Source organism: Podarcis raffonei, chromosome 6, assembly GCF_027172205.1.
Source record: "Podarcis raffonei isolate rPodRaf1 chromosome 6, rPodRaf1.pri, whole genome shotgun sequence".
In the NCBI taxonomy this organism is placed as follows: Eukaryota; Metazoa; Chordata; class Lepidosauria; order Squamata; family Lacertidae; genus Podarcis; species Podarcis raffonei.
Genome location: NC_070607.1, coordinates 77,733,800 through 77,752,020, shown reverse-complemented (window position 1 = coordinate 77,752,020; position 18,221 = coordinate 77,733,800). Strand labels below are relative to the sequence as shown.

Genomic DNA, 18,221 nt, shown 5'->3' with positions numbered 1-18,221 from the left:
TCTCATGCCTGGTTAGCAACTTGTTCAAGTTTTCTTAGCTATTGTTATATGACGTTATCTTCCTCCTGTCTCTATTTGTTCCTCGGTTTCTATCCCTGGACCTACACTTAAGTGAGAATAGTTAACGAGGTTATGTTGTGCTTGAGAATCTAAACACAATGAATTACTTACTGATATATTGCAAAAGGATTTGACCTCAGTGTGTGGGGAAAGGGTGGGGAGGCAGAGAGGTGAGCAAGACAGATTTGATAAAGTAAGAATCAGAGCCACAGATGACCTGTAATACATTACTTGGCATGTGACGCATGCAGCATAGAATAGACCTGGCTTTGATGTTGAAAGCCTTCTCTCCAGCTTTTAACCCCCGATTAACAAGGCTAACCACTTCATCTGGAGTTAGGTCTCCCCTGTACAAAGAAAAATACGAAGAGATCAGTTACGGCATCGTTGTTTCCAATTATCAGTGCTCAAGGAAGTGCTCATAATCCTATCACCAAGCTGCTTGCATCTCAGGCTGAATTACAAAGGACTCAGTACAACCAACATCTGGGTACAAACAGCAAACAAGTCTGCCAGATAAAACCTAGTTCAGTGGTAGAACAGATGACAGGAATGCAGAAGATCCAGGTTCAGTCCCCAGCATCTCCATTTGAAAGGATCTCAGGGCTCATCCACACTTGCAAAGTACGAGAGGTTTTCTGTTTGGATCTGAGCAGTTTTCGATTTGCCCTGCCACTTTCCCCAAGAAAACCCGCTCTTTAGCGCTGAATTGGAACAAACATCAATTCACAGAAAACCTGACTGATGTCAGCTCCAATTCAGTGGTAAAGAGTGGGTTTTCCCAGGGAGAAAGTGACAGGGCAAGCGGAAGTGTGGATGAGCCCTCAGATAGCAGAGTTGGCAACAGCAAACAATATTGGTCCTCAAGGGATCAGTGGTCCAAATCAGGCTAAGAATGTCTCCGCTGTTCAGATCCAGCAGTTCCCAAAGCATTTGCTAAGCACTGTAAACATACCAGAAAAAGTCTAGGTGCTATTCTTGGTATTAAGTCAAATTAATTTTACATCTATATTGGTAATGACCATGGTAGATCATTGAGTATTTCTATAAGGAAATGGGTTTTTCCACTGGAATAGCATCCTCCATGCTCTTTATTAAAATGCACAGCTTCAGTCTTCCCTGGCAGGAATTGCAGGCAATAGCAGCAAACGTTCCTTCTCTACTCTCACTCCCGAAACTCCCTTATACAAATTAGCAATGTATTGTCAAACAAAGCTCTGGTTTCTTCTAAACAAATTAAGAGCTAGAAAGATCACCTGCAGGGTTTCAAACCAGTAGCTGTAACAGTCAAAACTGCAAGGATTTTTTTATTTTTAAATAAGAGCTAGGGAAGAAAAATGCTTGTGTTTGAGCTCTGGTTCTTTTCTTCAGCTAAGAGTAACTTCTGCCAAGAACTCTTACAGCTGCTTCACACAGGCAAGATGGATGAAGTACTCGGGGCAGGAGGTCTCACTAACGTGGCAGCATTCTCAGAGAAAAGGAGGGATGGAGGAAAAAATACGACAGGCTTGATAAATCACCAGCTCTGCTTTCTAAAATGGAAAGCTAAAGGCAGATGGACTTCATGTGCTCTGTAAATACAAAAGCTGTGGATTTCATATTCTAAAACTAAGATTATTTTCTTGTCAAAAAAGTAGAAACACAATAACGTTAGTGGCATTTAAAGAAGCTCTGTAATAACACAAGAAATATTGTAAAAAGGGAAAACAGAAGTGGGGGGTAGGCATAAAGGCAATAGCAAAATTTGGAAATGTGTAATTAAAGAAGATATAATTCGGATGATTGGCAGAGAGGCTGAAGGAAGTCAAAAAATGAAAAAAATTATAGAAGTTGTAATGTGGTGTGATTTGTATTTTCTTTTGATGGAAAATTAATAAAATATAATTATAAAAAAAGTAGAAACACAAGGCAAGCCTCAATAATTCTGTTAATTGTGGGCACATCACAAATACTTATTTTATTTATCCTACACATTTGCTGCCATTTATTTGCAACCTGTTGTAACATAGACCTATTGTAACCTATTTTAAATTTGGGTGTGTGGGGGCATGCAAATCATGGCAACTACATAAGGGTAGCTAGAGATCTTTGTCTCCTGACTAATTACAGTAACCTGATATTCAACTCTGTTATGTCATATTTGAGGTGCAGGATTTTACTATCTGTTCACTGTCTACCTCAAGCAACGGCTAATTTTCTAAATATCCCTTTTCTGTTTTATAGTTGAAAGTTTAGTTATTTTTCTATTGTGCACAGTAAAGAGTTTTATGTGATTTGAAGAATCTAAATATGCTGCTCCATTAAGAGAGTGAGTGCTTGTGAGGATGATCCAAAAACATGTAAGTATTTTAACTAGGGAATGAAATTTCGGAGTATCACTGATTTCTAAGGGAAAGTTAAACAGTTCCTAATCCCTGTCTATGACACCAATTGGGCTTTAATGCTGCAAGCTTATGCATGCTTACGTGGAACTAATCCACACTGAGTTCAACAGGTTTTACTCCCAGGAAAGTGAACATAGCCTAAAATGCTAACTTTAGCAACAGTGCACTTTCATACTTTTCTCTCATTCTCTGGGGAAAATATAACAATAGTATATGCAAAGAAAGTCAATTAGATATCCATTGTTGAACCATATCTATCAGAAATGCATGGGCAGCATCCTTTAAGCCAGCGGTTCTCAACCTGTGGGTCCCCAGATGTTGTTGGACTACAACTCCCATCATCCCTGAGCTCTGGCCTTGCTAGCTAGGGGTGATGGGTGTTGTAGTTCAACAACATCTGGGGACCCACAGGTTGAGAAAGGCTGCTTTAAACAAAGAGACTGGTACGTTTTATTATTTAGACTCTAGAATGCTGGTTGGACATACTGCACTGATCCCTGGTGTAGGGTGAAGTGCAGTGAGGCATGTGAAGGAATTTCACATTGCCCTTGAAGATGTACTTATTTTCAACATATTTTCTTGAACTGCATGCTGTCGGTTAGTAGTATGCCGCCAGCTATTTACCTCTCTTAATAAGGTTACTTTATATCGTGTTATCTTACACCTTTAAGAAGATACTCACTCTTCTTGGTTCCAAGGGATAGGATGCACTTTGCAGTTGGCTAAGAGGTGAGGGCTGTACCGGGCTTCAACATAGATTACACCTTCCTTTGCTTTCATTTCTACAAATTCATAAGCAATTCTTTCCACAGCCTCACGGTCCCCCCTGTGAATGTAGAAAATGTTGATTTTTATAATTGCTGTAGTCAATCAACAATCTAAACTCTACAAAACATGGATATGGAGTGCTGTTAATGCTTCTCAGCAGACCAAAATTATACACCTCAGCAACACACTGTTCAAACCCTTGTGAATTTGCAAGCCTGATCTGACCACAGATTAATAAAATTTTATTTGGTACATTTATATGCTGTTTCCCCAAAGGAATTTAAAATGGCTCACGATAATTAAAATAAAATAAAAGGAGCCAATATGGTCTCATCCAATTCTAAAACCCAAAATATTATGAAGCAGCTAAGCTGTTTGCCACATTAATGCAGGGAAAACATTTTTCCTATTTCAGCATGAGCTACATAGGCTAATGGGAAAATTCAGGATACTTAAGTAGCCAATTAGCCGCAGCAAAGAATCTTTTCGATCCTTTTTGCATTCCAAGTGGTAAGGCACTCAGTTTAACTCTCACACAGAGTTGCAGATAAGGAGCTGAAGAAAGTGGTTGTAGTTCTAAGTGTGCAAGACAGATAAAAAGCAAAGTGTACTTTGGATTCACTGGATAAGGGCTGTGTACTTATTCTGTTTTGGAACCAGCACTTTCTCTGCTTGCCAATGTCCTCCTACCAGTCATCAAAATGTGACATTTCTGTTATTCATGAGTGCCTAAATTTTAAGGTAGTGTCCATAAGTTATGAGTCAGTTCTAACTCACGATCTGAAAAAACAACAATATGAGCCAACACTTCCATTTCCTAAGCAGCCAAATTTCAAGGGTGCCAAAGAAGCCTGTAGGTTCCAAAAGAAACATCCCAGTTCTTCCCAGTTTTTAGACATTGTGGCTTGCCTAGTCAGTTACTAGCATTCACACACCATGCTAGTTCAGATGTAATACAAACTAGCGTTTGAGGTTGCATGAGATTCAAACTCATACACTATCTCTCTGTTTCCTCTTGATTTCTTAATTGCTGCTATTGACAAAGCACAGTGTGCCTTTTCATCCAAAATGTGTATCTTATGGCACATATCAGTGTCAGACTTTAAAATTTCAGCAGTACCCTGTGCAACACCAAAATTTGCCTTCCCATTTCTGGGCTTCCACTGTTTGTCGTTGCTCAGCACCCAGTGTGGGCAAATGGGTTGCGCTTCCCTAAATCTGCCAATGCCATACTAATAAATGATTATTTAAGGATTTAAGGGTATTGCTACTTTCACAACTGAATGGATGTTAATTTGGATTTCAGGAAGTAGTATGCTCTCTATTTTGAATCATCCCTAAGTGACCCACTAAAAGTTTAAAGGGTTCAAGGAAAAGGAATGTCATGTTTGTTGTCCTCTGTGACCTTGGTCCTGTATTTCCCTCCCCACGACCCTGCAAATTAGGATCCTAGTTGGAAGGGAAGTAAAAGCTCCGCCTTTGGCTATTAGAGTATAGAGCAAATCAAAATCCCCCAAAAGCCATATTTCTCAAGTTAGCAGTAGTTGTGCTTTTCCTAAATATGGCCTGTCAGCAATACAATTAAGCCTGTGTTCGGTTAAGATCTAGATGGTTAATGTGGACCAGAATTTATTCCAAGAATCAGAATGCAAAAAAATCTATGTACTGGAAGAGATTTATCCAATGTGTCAAAATCAGTAAGCTCTGCAACCAGTTCAGTAGTCTGGTGATCATTTTGCTATGCTGAAAGCATATTGTGCTGGTCCCAATCAATCTAATCCTGCTGGCAGCAGTTCTAGAACTGCCCACACAGGGCTTCAAGGACAAAGATAGATTATGAACCTGTTCCACTCATTAACTACTGATAGGGTACAGGGTCACCATGCACCAGCAAGTCACATACACCAGGCTGTTTCTTTCTCAGCGGGAATAACGGCACTGATCTCTAAGCAATTTCACAAATTAAAGGTTTGTACTATTTTGGTCTAATGCTTTAATGGCAAGAAAACATAATCAGGGCAAAACCAAAGCTTGGTGGTCATATACTATGCAACACGCATCAACAGCGACTCAAAGGGATAGAAGGGAGGTTTGACAACAGTAAAGATGGAGCAAGTTACTTTACTCACGCAATTGCTGGCATGTAGACAGAAAATTTTTCTAGGAACTCTGTGAGACTGATAGGTTCGCTGTAGCTAACATATTGCAGAAGGCCTTCTACTGTATCTGCAGGAAGCTGTTTTCCCCTTTTCCTAGATGTTAAACAAAATACATGTATCAACTGCGGTAGGCCTACTTGGGCAAGTTCTGAACTAAATTATTTTAGTAAGTCAGTGAAGAAAACTGATGGTCAGAAAGCCCTAGATATTTTTCATGTAGTCACTGATTAATCTGATGGCACTTTCTGTGTCTATAATTCCTCTCTTATGCTCTGGAAGACTATAAAAATATACATTGTAACATATGTAACAACATACAAAGTGACTCTATGTGATTAATGGAATTATGTCTTTATTTTTAGATTATAAAATTTCTTGTTCTTATGTTGAAGGAGGCAAAGTTAACAGCCTGAGGACAATTCTCTTAAACCAATTGAACAAAGAATGTAAATGAAGCACACATTTGTAGAATCTTGGCTTTCTGATTAAATAAATGTTTGTGTAGAATCTCCATCCTCAGCTAAAAGCCAAACTAAACTGAGTGCTGGCTAATGAAATAGCAAATTCCCCTTTTGGAGTACAATTGCTGGTAAGATATTCTTGTACTCCAGATGTTTCATGGCCCTTACTTCTGGTTCTTCTGTCAAATTTCCTTTTTTCATAGAAACTGGTATCTCTGTAAACAAAAGCATCTGACTTCGCCCTTAAGCGAAGTCCCCTTTGCAAAGTCCCCTTTGCAAATCTGAATTCCTAACTCAGTAACCTTATATGACCTTCCCATTTTGCTGTAATAGTTAGGTCTGAAGTATATTTATAATAGGTTATTATTTACAAAAATCTTTGAACTTTTAAATAGATTTTCACACCTGGAAAAAGTTTTAAAACAACAATACCAATCAGTGATAGTCTTGATTCTGAATAGACTCTTTAGTTCTTTGCAGAGAATCAGGCTCTCTCACACTTCTTAGCTTGCTTGATTCTTTTCTGTCTCTGACTCCCAGATTCCCCCACCTTCCTGACTGGGGATGGATTTCGAAATAATTGCAGAGGGATAGTTGATGAGAAACATGCCACTACTGCAGCTTGCAAACTTTGAAGGGGAAATCCTATGCACCCTTACCTGGGGATAAGCTCTATTGAACACAGTGGGACATACACATGCACAAAACTGTGCTTTTGATGTATTTCCCTTACCAAAGCACACTAGTTGTTCTATAACAATTAGGTGGAATCTTACTCTCTAAAATTGCATTAAACTAACAAAATGCAAGTAATGAACCTGATCAAAGGTTTTGATGTTTCATTTGCTTTTATCCTGGAGACATTAATGACCAAGGAACATTTTGCAAACAGTTCAGACTAAGCATGAGCTTCTGAAAAAATAAAAAGGAAAAACACCACCCAAAACCACTCACTCACTTGCCAAAGTATAAAATGGTTTCTGGTTTAATGGCTCCATCTAGGTGGACATGAAGTTCTACCTGCAAAACAGTTGAAAGAATGTGAATAGTAATATACATTAAAGCCCTTGTGACCTAAGAGTGGAAAATGACATTTCTGACAGATACTGTATATGCATGCAGTCGTAGTTTTTAGTTTAGCACAGCAGCTCTCTCTCCCCATCCTCCAAAATACAAGCAACTTGAAAGTTGGTAGCATTTAAAACCAGCATAGGGAAATGATAAGCTTTCGTAAAAGAAACTTACTAGCCAAAGCATCTGGTTTATTTTGCAATTGCAACAACTTCTCAGTGTCAAAATTTCAGATGTAAAAAGAGAACCAAATATTCTTACTCTCTGATCTCTGCATAATGCCTGCTTACACAACACAATCTAAACAAATAAAATGAGGATAGTAATTTGGCTGATGGTTGCGTAGCAGCTTCTTATGAAGGAAGAAGCCACAAACATATCAGATTCCAAGATTTGCTTCATTTGCCTGCTCCCAATGAAACGCCTATTATGGACGCTCTTTTGAACCTGTTTGTAAAAAGCAGCATAGCTCATCATGAGTGCACTAGTAATTTCCTTTTGTGGTAAAGAGATGTCTGTGAGTTTTGGGTTTTGCAAGCTAACAGCATTTTGGAGTGCTGACATTCTCCCTCTGGAGATCTGATGTGAGAGCAGTTGATATTGGAATGTTTGAGCCCTGCCTTCCCCTACACCCAACCTATATATTTGTAAATACACTCAAAATATTACAGAACACCATACACTTCCAGTGACCCCTTTCCAAAGAAAACTAAACCTAGTATATGCTGAACTTCTCACCACTCAGAAAAGTGGAGAGAACAGAACACTATTCACTATAATATGCCCAATCCAGGCAGCCCAGGGTTGTGAGTTGAAAATAGAATGTATTCAGCTAGTTCAGGGGTCTGCAACCTTTAAGACAAAAAGAGCCACTTGGACCCGTTTCCGAAGAAAAAAAAACTGGGAGCCACAAAACTCGTCATTATAAAAATAACTTTTTTGTCCCTTTTTTATTATTTCTTTGTTTGACCCCTCAGAATTACTCCTCCTCATAGAAATAAACGTTAAATTAACAAGTTACCTTTTTGTGTGTGTGTGTTCTTCACTCCCCTTCAAAACAGTGACCAGTGTACATGCCCCCTTTCAATGCAGTGACCAGCGTACATGCCCCTTACAATGTAGTGGGCGGGCGAGCGGGAAGGTGACGTCGGGACGGTGCGTGACTAACGCACGCACCGCCCCCATGCGACGTCACAGCCAGTACAGCGCCCGCCACAGTGGGGAGTGTCGGGGCGCACAATGTGCCTCCTCCCGTCGCTAGTATCCGCCCCGGAGCCACGGCAAAGGTGTAAAAGAGCCACATGCGGCTCCGGAGCCGCAGGTTGCCGACCCCTGAGATAGTTTAAGAATAGTGGTACACTTCAGCAACAAGTAGCAGACTTTGTTTCCAACGTATTATTTCTGAAATTTCTATCCCACCCTTCCTCCGAAAAGAACCCAGAGTGGCTCCTTATGTACATGACAATAACCCTGTCTGTAAGTCAGTGAGTCTGCAGAAGGCTCATATTAAGATATACTGTATTCAAAATTCCAATGCCTTCCTCTGACATAGCAAAAGCTGCTAGAGATGGAAGGTATAATCTATCAGACTGCCTGATCTGGTCTAGATCTGATAAGTCCACAATGCAATGCTTCAACTGCTGTACACGAAAAAGAAAACTGCTCAAACCTCATACAAACCAAGCTGCACATTGTGAGATTTCTGACAAACCATTAGGATTGCGCAGTACATAAGATCTCTATGTTACATTAAGAATTTATTTTCTTATAGTTCCTTGTAAAAAATTGTACAAATTTTAGATGTGTTTTAATTTCATGTTATTAAATTGTTTTATTACTAGTAACTTTATTACTAAAACCTAATTATATAAAGCAGGTTAAACCAATTCTTGACTTCTCTAATATGTTTCTGCCCAATGGGGGGACTACTCTGATTCCCTGACATCTATTGTACTGAATTGCCCCTCACTGATAAGTGTATTTTCAGATTAGTAGCAAAGAAAGCCTCTGATTTATGAGACGTAAACATAGTCATTACTCTCATTTCCCTTCCTAACAAAAGAAACTGGTACAAGCTGAGGTATGGTATTTATGGGGCATGGATAAAATTGTACTACACTCCCTGGGAAAGGATCAAAGTGATCTCAAGACACTCATGCAACCAAGTGAAATCATAGCAATGCTAGTGTTCAACAAGCTGTTGCAACGCCTCAAGGGTTTTAGTAGATGAATAAGTTCACAGTAAGTCCACAACACTATCATTACTCTAGAATACTTCTTCCCACTCAACCAGTTTCATTAATTACAGCTTGACAAATACATACAGACTTCTTTTCAAACCTTTTATACTGGGAAGAGCAGTGCATTGTAAATGACCTGGTAGAATCTTAAAATTGTAGAGTTGGAAGGGTCATCTATTCCAACACCCTGCGATGCAGGAATCCTGCTCACAGCTGTCCCTGTGCGGGCTCAAACCAACTATCTTCTGGTTAACAGCCAGGCTCACTGACTCATTGTACCACATACTTACATTGATACAATGACTGGGTGTCTCAATGGTATAAAGGAGCACCGCAAAGCTTGAAAAAAATGCCCTCCACCCAATGAAATGAAGCCTGTTCAGACATTACTTTCTGGAACCACTATCAACACATCTCAGCAGGGAGAAAATGGCAAATGAACTGCCCTGTCCCAGCTACCACATATCTCTCTGGAATAAATGGATGGTTCAAAATTGGGAGAGAAATGCGGTACAGCTCAGTTTATTATTTTATCTAATTTATTAATTACAGGTTTATTATTTACAATCTAATTTGCTACATTGAATTTTAATAAATTATTCTTATCAGATACTTGGAAACATGCATATGATTTTAGGTTTGATCCCAAAATGTTGTTTCATAACTTTTTCAGACTAAACATATTTAGTGGAATTATTCTAATTACATTGCTTTGCTTTTAAAATTATTTCATTAATAAAATTTGGCTCATTGCACTGCAAATCTATGACATGCTGTATTTTCTAACAATAAAAATGTAAGCATGATAGATGGCTGTCATCCAATTAAAGAAATCTTGCAGTGTAATCCTAACCATGGCAACTCAGAATAAGTCATACAGAATTCTGCTGGTAAATGGGGTTAGAAATGCAGCTGGGTAGTTAATTAATCCACGAATTAAATTTATTTATGGGTAAAAACAATGCTCCTGAAGCAAGAATAAACTTTTGCTTGTTTCTAGATGATGCATTCCCGAAATAAAATTTCACAAACTGAGTTCCATTGAACGTATCCAATTCTGAATAGGATCAAGAGCAATATTGTTAAGGATCAAGAGGATCAAAAGCAGTATTGTTGAAATTCTCCTAGCTGTAACCAAACAATTGTCTATCTTCAGTACAAGTCTGAAAGCCTCACCATATGATTATTATGCCTCTGTTGTTTATCTTTTCATAAACAAATTCAGAGCCAAAGACCAAGAACTCACTTAGATGTTATATATAAATAAAACAAGGAGCACTGATGCCTGATACTGCAAATTCTTCAGTATGCATACTGAACTTAACTACCAAAACTCTTCCAGCTGATGCCACTTATCAGAAGAAAGCAGATGACTCCTCCTCAGTCTGTGACGTCAATGAGACTACTTAGGGAGGGCAAAGTGCTCTTAAGAAACTAGGGTCAACATTTTTATTATAATAAACTGCTTAGAGAATACTGTAGTCCCTGCTTCTGGATTTCCCAAAGGCATCTGGCTGGTCACTAATATAAACCAAGATGCTGAACTACAAGGACCTTTGATCTCATACAATAAGGTTTATCTTATGATTTATAACCAGGGCTGACAAACCTATGGCACTGTCCTCTTCCACATATCCTATTGAAATTTGTAATCAATCATGAGTGTCATCATTACTATATTATTTGGAGTCTGAAGCATCAGAGAAAGGCAGTCTAGACAATTGCACCATAGCAGTAAAAGTCAGTTTCCTAAGGGTTGCCAATGTTTCAGCTTATTTCAAAAGTGTTACAAAAGATTACCAGATGTTCATGTGCCTCCTTCACATGAAGGCAACACAAAAATGGGGCTTTTCTGTAGTGGCTCCCTGTTTATGGGATGTTCTCCCTAGGGAGGTTCACCTGGCACCTTCATTATATATCTTTAGGCAGGCCTTTGGCTGATTAATATTCTAGTATTTGAAATGTGTTTGTGGGAAGGGGTTATTGTTTTGTAGTTTTTATTTTAACCCTGTATTTCTGTTTTTAACCTGTGTTCTTATCTTGTGAACCGCCCTGAGATCTTGTGATGAAGGGAGATATATACTGTAAATCTAATAAATTAAATTAAATAAATGTTGTTTTTAGGGATGCAGTAATATCGCTGCTACCAATATTTTTTTAAAAGAGGTTGTGTTTCACTGAATTTGTGTAAACTTTATTATTTAATGAATTAAGTTGAGCTTGAGCAGTGAAGAAACCCACAAAGGGATGAAATGAGTTGGCACAACACAGAACTACCCCAACTCATTTTAACCATAATATCTGGATCTAAGTTTAACTACTCCCACCGAGTAATGACTAATGGCACTACTTATTTCGTAAATACGTAAAATCTTGTTTTATCAGATTTCTGCAAAAATGTGAAGATATTGTGTCTCAAAAGGGCAATGAATCATAAAAGAAAAGCTATTTTTAAACTTACTTCATGTCTTATTCTTGCAATTCAGCATTGCATATTTAACTTCCTCATCATTTGGAACTTCCCTGCTGTTTGGAACTTTACTGACTAGCAAGAATGTGCTGTCACTGAATGTTAAACAAGGCGAGTGTCAGAGATACAACCCATATGATTACTGCATAGATTGAAGTAGTTTCCAGAGTTTTTTGTTTGTTAAACACTCCTACTTCTTTCTGCTGAGCCTTGTTGAAGATAAATAAGCTGGTTCCAGCAAAAAGTTGTAGTGCCATCAGCAATTGATGCAAGTTCATCAGTGCTGAATGGATTAGATCTATATATTATTAGTCGATAAGACTGTTGGACTACGAGCTCAGAGGCCAGGGTTCAAATCCCTGCTCTGCCATGATGCTCACTGGATGATCTTGGGCCAGTCAGTGCCTCTCAGTCTAACCTACCTCAGAGAGTTGTTGTGGTGATCAAATGAGGAGAGGGAGAACCATGTCTACCACCTCGAGCTTCTTGAAGAAAAAAGGTGGGATATAAATAAAGAATAAAGTGCTGTTTTACTAAATGATTTGTGCAAAGTTATATGCTTAAAGTTGGTGTGTGCAGTTCAGGTTGCAGGAGCTGCTAAAATACACCAAAAAAAAGCATACTGCAATTTAGCAAAATTTTCACCCATTGACTTCCCCTTATAAAATGTGGATGTATGCATCCATGTGGAGACAGTACTCATGAATGTCTTAACATACATTCAGATCATGTTACTACCCAAAGGGTAGTAAAAGAGAGAGAGAGAGAGAGAGAGAGAGAGAGGGAGAGAGAGAGAGAGGTCACACTTGTCTAGCTTGCAATCAGATTCAGACTACATTCGTTGAATTACTGACAAAAGCAGAAGTCGCACCATAAAAACACTTTGATGAACCAGATACTGTTTGCTCACTCTCTGTATCAGTACTTAAATCTGAGTGCCTATCCTGACGTGGCCAAAACAGCACTTATCTATGAGCAAGACAGAAGTACAGTATCAGGAAGCTCTGAATGATGAGTAACTCAGCCACAAGTTTCACTGGGTGTTATTGGGCCAGTCACTCTCTTTCATTCTAGACTACCCCACAGGGTTGTTGGAATGTTAAAATGAGGAGGGAAGACAACCCCATGCATCCTTGAGCTCCTTGGCGGAAAATAAATGCCGTAACCGATAAGCAAAATCTTGTTTTCTGTGTAACGCTCTGTGATAGAAACTGGGCAGACCTACAAACGGGATGCCCAAAGTGGAGCTAAAGGTCATAGGAGTAGCAATGCTAATGTTATCATTTGATGGATAAGACAAGAGGACACTTAGGCCAGGAACAGGCAAGGTGAGGCAGGAACATGTGCAACGGTAGATAAAATGCAAGAGATAGGAAGCAAGTGGGGGAGAATAGGCAGTTATTTGCTATACTGTATGTATATATATATATATATATACATACATATACATACATATATATATATATATATATATATATATATATATATATATATATGTATGTATTAAATTTCTATTCCGTCGTTTTCTCAGGGGAGCCTAGGTATATCAGGCAGGAGCAGTAAGGCAGGTAACATTAAAGGTAATAGGGTGATGGGAGGGAGAGGCAGGAATTGAAAGGGAACTGGGGTTTTGGGAGTGGGGTGCAAATAAAGTGGGGAAAGACGAAATAAAAAGAGGTGGTTATACAGAGGTAAGCGAAGGGGGCAGGTAATAATAATAATAATGATACCCCGCCCATCTGGCTGGGGTTTCCCCAGATAAGGCAGAGCGGGGAAGCCCACCTACCTTTATAAAGCAGCAAATAGTAACGAAACAACAAAATACCACCGGGTTTTTTTTGGGGGGGGAGTTGGGTCATCTGTTTCAGAGACCCCGTTTCTGGGAACGGGTGTCTGAGGGAGAGGTGAAGCGGGCACCTCCCCGAGGCGTTAAAGAGGCAAGAAAAACAGAAATAACGTTGAGGGAGGAATGAAGGTGGGGAGGAGTTGCTCCGGCAGAGCAAGAAGGGCAGGAGAGGGAAGCACGGGCAGGGATCCTCCCGCCAGGCGTGCTTCCCTGGGAGTAAGTCCCGCTGAAGCACCGTGGGGCTTCCTGCCGAGCAAGAGCCCCTGGCGAAGCCAGCAGGTCCGCGGAGGTGCCTGGGCAAGGCGAGCCCGGCGGCGGGCAGTCGCCCCCTCAGCGGCCCGGGAAAGCCGCCTGAGCTGACGGCGAGCTCTGGGACGCCCAGCTCTCTCACCTTGGGCTTGTCGAAAACCCGCGGGCTGTTCTCCATGCTGCTGCCGCCTCCTGCTCCTCCGCCAGTCCGGGCTTCAGTGGCCGCCGGCCCGGCCTGTTGCTCTCCTGCAGGGCTGGCTCCGCCCAGCGGTCTCTTCTGGGACCGGCCCGCCCGGTGTGTGAGGCAGCGAGAAGGGCGGCTGAGGCGACGGGGAAAAAACAACAACCCTTCCCTGCCAGTAACAGACGCTGCCGGTCGCGGCCAGGGCTGTCAGGGCTTCGAGGGTTACGAAGCCGGCTCATCTCTGACACACATACAGAGTTTTTTCCCTCACCAACCACACCTCTAGGGTTCAGTGCAGGTTATGAATGCCAGACAGCAGGGCCGGCCCAAGGCATTTTGGCGCCACAAAATGGCGCCCCCACCCTACCAGGCAAGAAAGGGTGAATGAAGAACAGCTACACCAGCCACCAGGAGGGACTAAAGATCTACATCAGGATCTCCTGCCCCTGCGGGGCCTGACGCCTGAGGCGGTCTCCTCACCTTGCCTTTGCAGCTCTACCTCTCTTTTAAATCAGAACCAGTGAAGGCGGTGAAGGTCCTGTGTGAGTGTCTGGAGGCGGTTGGAGGATGGATGGCGGCTAACAGATTGTGGTTGAATCCTGACAAGACAGAAGTACTGTTTTGGGGGGATGGGGCAGGCAGGTGTGGAGGATTCCCTGGTCCTGAATGGGGTAACTGTGCCCCTGAAGGACCAGGTGCGCAGCCTGGGAGTCATTTTGGACTCACAGCTGTCCATGGAGGCACAGGTCAAATCTGTGTCGAGGGCAGCTGTTTACCAGCTCCATCTGGTACGTAGGCTGAGACCCTATCTGCCTGCGGACTGTCTCGCCAGAGTGGTGCATGCTCTGGTTATCTCCCGCTTGGACTACTGCAATGCGCTCTACGTGGGGCTACCTCTGAAGGTGACTCGGAAACTACAACTAATCCAGAATGCGGCAGCTAGACTGGTGACTGGGGGCGGCCGCCGAGACCATATAACACCGGTCTTGAAAGACCTACATTGGCTCCCAGTACAATTTCCGAGCACAATTCAAAGTGTTGGTGCTGACCTTTAAAGCCCTAAACGGCCTCGGTCCTGTATACCTGAAGGAGCGTCTCCACCCCTATCGTTCTGCCCGGACGCTGAGGTCCAGCGCCGAGGGCCTTCTGGCGGTTCCCTCATTGCGAGAAACAAAGCTACAGGGAACCAGGCAGAGGGCCTTCTCGGTAGTGGCGCCCGCCCTGTGGAACGCCCTCCCACGAGATGTCAAAGCGATAAAGAACTACCTGACATTCAGAAGACATCTTAAGGCAGCCCTGTTCAGGGAAGTTTTTAACGTGTGATATTTTAGTGTATTTTTGGTTTCTATGGAAGCCGCCCAGAGTGGCTGGGGAGGCCCAGCCAGATGGGCGGGGTATAAATAATAAATTATTATTATTATTATTTATTTGCAAGGGTGGGCAGGCCCTACCAGAGAGGCACACAAAATGAGGCTAATGCTCCCGCCACCCTTGAGCATGTGTGGAGTTCGGTTAGGAACATGCCTTAAGGCCTTAGCTCAGGATTGTCTGCACTGACTGGCAGCAGCAGCTCTCCAGGGTTGGGGTCGGAGGTCTCTCCTAGCCTCATCTGGAACAGACTTGACTGATTGGTTGATTGATTGTTATACATATACAGTGGATGCTTGGGTTGCAAACATGATCCTTGCGGGATGCACGTTTGCAACCCGCAGCGGCATGTCTGCGCACACGCGGGTTGCAATTCGGTGCTTCTGCTCATGCGCGACCACTGAAACCCGGAAGTAACGGGAATAGGTTACTTCTGGGTTTCGGTGCGTCCGTAACCTGAAAAAACACAACCTGAAGTGTCTGTAACCAGAGGTATGACTGTATTGCTTGATTGCCGGGAACCCCCCCCCCTCCAAAGAAGTTTACAAAAAAAGCTAAAACTATCCTTAAGAAATTTACAACTGTAATTTGCAAAATTGGGATAGCTCAGCTGGTAGAGCAAGAGACTCATAATAATAATAATAATAATAATAATAATAATAATAATAATAATATTGTTTATCTCTTTGACATCTGATGGGAAGTACTGCTAACGAGAAGGCCCTCTGCCTGGTTCTCTGTAACTTCTCGTTTTGCAGTGAGGGAATCGCCAGAAGAATGGCCTCAGTGTCTAGGCTGAACAATGGCGTGGAGACGCTCCTCCACAATGTATACAGGGTGAAGCTGTTTAGGGCTTTAAAGGTAATCACCAGCACTTTGAATTGTGCTCGGAAATTTACTAGGAGTCAATGTAGGTCTTTCAGGACCGGTGTTATGCTGTCCCGGCTGCCACTCCCAGTCACCAGTCTAGCAGCTGCTTTCTGGATTAATTGTAGTTTCCCGGTCACCTTCAAAGGTAGCCCCACATAGAGCGCATTGCAGTAGTCCAAGCGGGCGATAACTAGAGCATGCACCACTCTGGCGAGACAGTCTGTGGGCAGGTAGGGTCTCAGCCTGCATACCAGATGGAGCTGGTAAGCAGCCATCCTGGACACAGCCTTGACCTGCACCTCCATGGATAGCTGTGAGTCCAAAATGACCCCCAGGCTGTGCACCTGGCCCTTTAGGGGCACAGTTACCCCATTCAAGACCAGGGAGTCCCCCCCCACCTGCCCGCCCTCTTTCCCCAAAACAGTACTTCTGTCTTGTCAGGATTCAACCTCAATCCATTAACTGCCATCCACCCTCCAGTCGCCTCTAAACAATTACATAGGGCATTCATCACCATCAATGGTTCCAATTTAAATGAGCCACATGACCCCTGTCTGAAAAACAGGTGGCATTCCTTTCTGCAATAGGTAAGGAAGCTTAAAACGGAACTCCTATAACTGTTAATACTGTCTTAAATCCAAAACAAGTTTTACATGAGTTCATATAGAAGAAAAGACTGTAAGATACTGATGGCACTGACAACATTCTGCAAATATCACCTGCCATGATACTCGATGAACAGGTTTGAACTAATCTCTGTACACAAATGTACCATGAGGTATTTGACTTAGGTTTGATGCTGCACATTCAACAACACAAAAAGTAGTAGTTACAATTTAAGTGAGTGCTAAAAATGTCAAGCTTGATTAATTCTTGATTTATTTATTTTTTGATGGAACCCCTCATATGGGATTTTGTATATAAATTTTCCCTCGGCTCTTCTTGCTGGCCCATGTAGGACCAGCATGGATAGTTGGCCCCGGTGAATATTTGACGTTTTCTCCCCTTACGGCTTTGATCTATGGGCTACCACTAAAACAAGACTGCATTTTAAGCTGCATTTTAAACTATATTCTAATTTATATTTTAATCAACTGTTTTGTTTTTTGTTTTGTTTTTAATGTTTTTACTGTATTTATATCCGGTGTTAGCCGCCCTGAGCCCGCTCTTGGCTGGGAAGGGCAGGGTATAAATAAATTTATTATTATTATTATTACCCACATGGTAGTTTGTTTCTGATGTTTAACATAAGGGATTTGAATAAAACTAAACTTCAGATTAGTTCAAATTATTAAAAGCTTTTTCTGAGTTTTTCTCTGCTAAATATAAATATCAGTTTTCTAGATTTGTTCCTCGTTTTCAAGAATTAAGATGAGATCCCCACCTCCCGCAAATGTCAGGAATACAAATTAAACAAATAATACAAAGACCCTGTTCAAACATCGCATCCTTGGTCCAGCAAATTATGATCAGGAATGCATCACATGATTCCTTTCCTTTCTTCCCTTGTAAACTCAAATAAACTTCAGACTTTCAGGTTTGTTAAACTACAGTTTAATTACAGTTTCTGAACGATGGAACTGTGGTTTGAGCATACTTTACAAACCAGAATTGCAAAGAGCACTTAGATCTAAGGATGAGTTTCGTGTAATTGGATGGGGTTGCACTCCCAGTGAAGGAGCGGGCTTGCAGTTTGGGGATGCTTCTGAATCCAGCTCTGTCACTGGAGGCTCAGGTAGCCTCAGTGGCTAGAAGGGTCTTTTACCAACTATGACTTGCTCAGCAGCTACAGCCATTCCTGGAGCCTGCATGCACATTCAACTGCCTAACGGCATTTGTGTCACCCAGGGAATCGCAGCTGCAGAGATGAGAAAAGGAAAGTTGTTCCATTGTCTGGAGAGGTCATATCCTGGTTCACATGGAGAAATGGTTTTCAACAGAATGCAGTGGTAAAAGTGCACAGCTGTATTGAGGCAGCACCGGGTGTTGAAACTTTGCACCCCTAACAATTTTGCACCCAGGGCAACTGCCCTTGTGTGCCCCCTCCGCTACGCCACTGACTGTACAGTACCTACATCTGCCTTATTTCGA

The 18,221-nt window shown here is 41.7% G+C and overlaps 1 protein-coding gene across 1 annotated transcript in view; it reads right to left on the bottom strand.

Annotated features, from left to right (window-relative positions):
• ADA (adenosine deaminase) overlaps positions 1-14,358 on the bottom strand; it is a 33,828-nt gene extending 19,470 nt beyond the window's left edge. Inside the window, exons 1-5 of the mRNA XM_053394118.1 lie at positions 13,851-14,358; positions 6,791-6,852; positions 5,342-5,464; positions 3,127-3,270; positions 292-407 (exon numbers count right to left, since the gene is read on the bottom strand). Of these exons, the coding sequence (XP_053250093.1) occupies positions 292-407; positions 3,127-3,270; positions 5,342-5,464; positions 6,791-6,852; positions 13,851-13,886 (481 nt within the window). The 5' untranslated portion in view covers positions 13,887-14,358. The remainder of the gene's footprint in view (positions 1-291; positions 408-3,126; positions 3,271-5,341; positions 5,465-6,790; positions 6,853-13,850) is intronic.
• Between the last annotated feature and the right edge of the window lie 3,863 nt (positions 14,359-18,221).